General features: G+C 36.5%; 1 protein-coding gene across 1 annotated transcript in view; it reads left to right on the top strand.

Annotated features, from left to right (window-relative positions):
• The window catches only part of KCNH7 (potassium voltage-gated channel, subfamily H (eag-related), member 7), a gene marked incomplete at its 5' end in the record, with an annotated part of 44,295 nt that overhangs the window by 36,539 nt on the left and 4,023 nt on the right, over positions 1-3,733 (top strand). The window contains one exon of the mRNA XM_009709306.1: positions 1,621-1,789. Within this exon, the coding sequence (XP_009707608.1) occupies positions 1,621-1,789 (169 nt within the window). The remainder of the gene's footprint in view (positions 1-1,620; positions 1,790-3,733) is intronic.

Below are 3,733 nucleotides of genomic sequence, written 5' to 3'. Positions count from 1 at the left end.
GTGGGGGGGGGGGGGGAGTAGATGTAGAAAAAGCACTGTTCAACCTAAGTCACCTGTAGGCTCTGCAAAGCTCACAGCAAGTTCTTCGTTCTATATCTGCTAAGAATATATGCAACTAGTACATCCCATGACAAATCATTTGTAACCTTTCACCAGTTTGGTGAACAAAAGAAACAGCCTAGAGCCAAGAATGTAAACTAATTAGTAGATCCACAGAGGTGTAAATTAAGCAAATTGCAAGAGGAAGGAGAAAAAGCTCAAACCAGAAATCCAAGCAAAGGGAAGGAGTGCCCCTGAGTTCTGTTTGGGTGGTAAGGTGCAGTGTCTGATCAGAGATCCAAGAACTGGGAGGGTCAAGAGGAATGGTACAGGGTGAGACATGGAGTGGTCATCATCATTTTTTTTACAAAGGGCTGGAGATAAAGAAATAAATATAAATTATTCATATAAAGAGTGTTTTTAAATACTTTATATATTGTATATACAATATATAAGGATTAGAAGGGTAACTAAGTTCAGCGAGATAGCTGAAACTCTGCAGTAAGATCCTAATAATATAAAACTGGGCTTTTTTAGTTAGAAATTAATGTATTTTCTCCATCATAATCCAAAATTTTATCTGCAGTTCAAACAGAAAAAAAAGAAACAGAAAAAAAAAAAGAATTATTATTTACTGTGAAGCTTCATTTAATATTAAAGTGATCTCTGACTGACCCAGCAATGATGAATATTTCATTCTTTTAGGAGTCACAAATTATTAAACAAAATGAACTGGCACCTTTCACCCCACAGTACTGTAAGAGTCTCTGAGACTTGTTTTACACGATGATGCAAGGGTTGGGTTGGAGACTAGTGATGCTAAAAGCTACTTCAATGAAAATCAATTTCCTTTTTGAAAATAATAACCAGTACCTTTTTGCAAGCAGTATAAGCTGCGGCCTCTGTCTCAGAGAAAACATATTACACTTCACCAACCTTGTTAAGACAAGCAGTGTTACAATTATTGTAAGAAAGGCAGCTAGCTGAGATCTGGCAACTTTCTCTAAAGGGGGCATTCCGATTCACTGTAATGCATACCCAGTGCTGTAAATGCAATGCAGCAAGTCCTCCTTTTACACCTAAAAGCTAAACAGTAAATACACTTCAATAGTACATTCAAGTGCAAGAGAAGAGGTCTTAGCCGGGTCTCTGAAACACACAATCAAAGACATTCAAGTACATGTTTTAATGCATTTAGGTTAAAGCAAATATTTCTAATTTCAAGGAATAACAAATTGCTAAAATAAACCACCTCGAGAAAACTGGGGATTCATTGATAAAATAATAGAAAGAAAAGTAAAGAAATAAGAGCCGTTCAGTGGCAGAAGTCTGATGATGCCGACTAGACAAAGCTGCTTGTCTGTCTACAGCTTCAAAATGTTAGCATGGATGTGATCACTTTTATCTTTCCTTAAATAGTAGTAAAGGACCAAAGAGAATTGTTCAGGCAGTGTGCCAATGTACCAATTTGACTTTCAGGGTTCTGAGAAACACAAGTAAGTGGGATGCTTGAGGGGTGCCAACCCCTCTCTAACAGCATGTATAAAAACCTGTACTTATAAATGTTATGTTTTTCATCAGATATCAATGATAAAACAAACTGGGAGCAGGAGAACATCCAGGAGTACCAGGACTCCCCAATTCAGTCAGCATTACCCCACGTTACATGGGGGATCTGTGAAACTGAAAGTGACTTTATATATGGGGAAGTGGAAAATCGATTAGATTTACTTCAAGAACAACTCAACAGGTAAAAACAGAGATATGACCAGAAAAAACGTATGTTTGAAAGAGTCCATAATACAACTGGTATTAATGACGCTACAGAAGGAATGAATTTGCGCAGGAAGTTTCCAAAAGCATTCAGATCTTCAGAAGCTCAGAAGTACAAAAATATGCCTGATGGGAATATCACTTTGTTGTCTATTAGTATTTTGAGGATCCTAAATATCACCTAAGTTCAGCCTTCCAGATTCTTGGAAAAAAACTATTCTGGGAATGCTGGATACAAAATTTTTAATTAATTACCAAAATATTCATGTCACTTACCTTTAGGTACCCACATTAGCTACTCTGAACTGCCTTGCAGAAGAGCCTTTCTCCTCAATTGATTGTTTAGGAGACCAGCTTTTTAACCAAGAAGCTGTACTGAGGCACCTAAGCTTGTTAAATTTAAATCTCACCTCACCCAGAATGCTGTTGCTAGGTATTTACATGTCCACAAAATGGCAATTTTTGGCATCTTCAATATCTGAAGTACTTTTTCTTTCCTGGAGATCCAAAGTAAACCAGCTGCCTTCCTTTAAAAAAGTATTGCAGACAAATTCCCTTTTTGATGCATTAACTTACTTTGCAACTGCTCTATAACATGTAAGACATGGGAGTATGCAGAGGCAAAATACTTATACCTGTTACAACAGAAAACACATGCTTCCTTTGTCAGAATCCATTATTACCTTTGCTTAATAAAATGTCTCTTCTTTCTTTCTTTTGCTCTCTGATAAACTACTCTGCTGGCAGCTAAGCAGCATAGCTTACAGCATCTTAAATTACAGAATTTTGATCCATCCTACACTATAATTTACCATGTAATTTCACTTAATTTTAAATTGCCCTATGCTCAGGTCTGTGTCTTTTTTATTATTTTCACTCTGCAATTCCATTACTTTCAATATTTTTCCATGACAAATACTATGACACACACTCAGCCCTAATTATACTTCAGTAGCTCTTCATTGGCATTCTGTGCTGTATATTTTAGCAATCAGTTTAAAGCCAGGTTAACTGCATATTGCTTCGCTACCATAAGCCAATCAAACCATAGTATTTTTCATTTCTGAATACTACATAGTACATTAAAAAGACATTTTTAACATGTAAGCGTAAATTGCTGTCATTTCTAATTGCAGTAAAGTCGAGTAATCTAAGTAACTGTAAATGTCACATAAATAAAGAGCTGCATGTTCCCCATCAACAGTGTGTAGTCTTTCGGTTACATTTCTTTTCCTGAAATCTCAAGCTCTTGAAACCGAAGCTATATCTCAAATTTACCCATGGTTTTGTCAAATTCTCATGCAAGTTCTCAGTATTTTCTTGAGTGAGAAAATGTCGTTGTTCCTGATAAACTGAGATTTAAATTGTTACGGATTTTATTAAATCATTTTATTCTTTAACTTTTCATGCTTTCAGGATACTGGGCATGTAACAGATAATATTCTTTCCTGCTTATGTCAGATCTGACCTGCTGGACTAAAAAGCATGGTCACTTCTTCCTGAACTTTTCCATGCCAAGTTAGACGGCTGGCATAACACTCAAATTATTAATTGGAGATAGAAGGCTAGAAAGCCACTGTACAAGGAGTATGTCCCTAGAGCTATCTCTGTTTCTCCTCTTTAAGCAGTTGGAATTTCACCGAGACTGTGGGCCAAGCATCTAAGGTTCCTCTGTTTGTTCATCCTTGTGTGGCATGACATGGACTTGTTTTAAATTTTGGAGAAAGGAGGGAGAAATTACATATGCAAAGATGATGAATAAAGACTACCAGAGCTACTCTTTGATTTGAAGTACCAGGAAACTCCCATCAAGTGCTAAGAAAGTAATAAGGGAGCCATTCTAGAGTTAATTCAAAGCCAAAGACAATCACTGATGCAAGTCCTCCAATGCTAAATCCCTTTTATTCACTGCAATGTTAAG

The sequence above is a fragment of the Cariama cristata genome, unplaced genomic scaffold, assembly GCF_000690535.1.
Source record: "Cariama cristata isolate BGI_N322 unplaced genomic scaffold, ASM69053v1 scaffold3341, whole genome shotgun sequence".
Classification (NCBI taxonomy): Eukaryota; Metazoa; Chordata; class Aves; order Cariamiformes; family Cariamidae; genus Cariama; species Cariama cristata.
The sequence above is the reverse complement of the archived record's forward strand: the minus strand, read 5'-3'. Positions and strand labels throughout refer to the sequence as shown.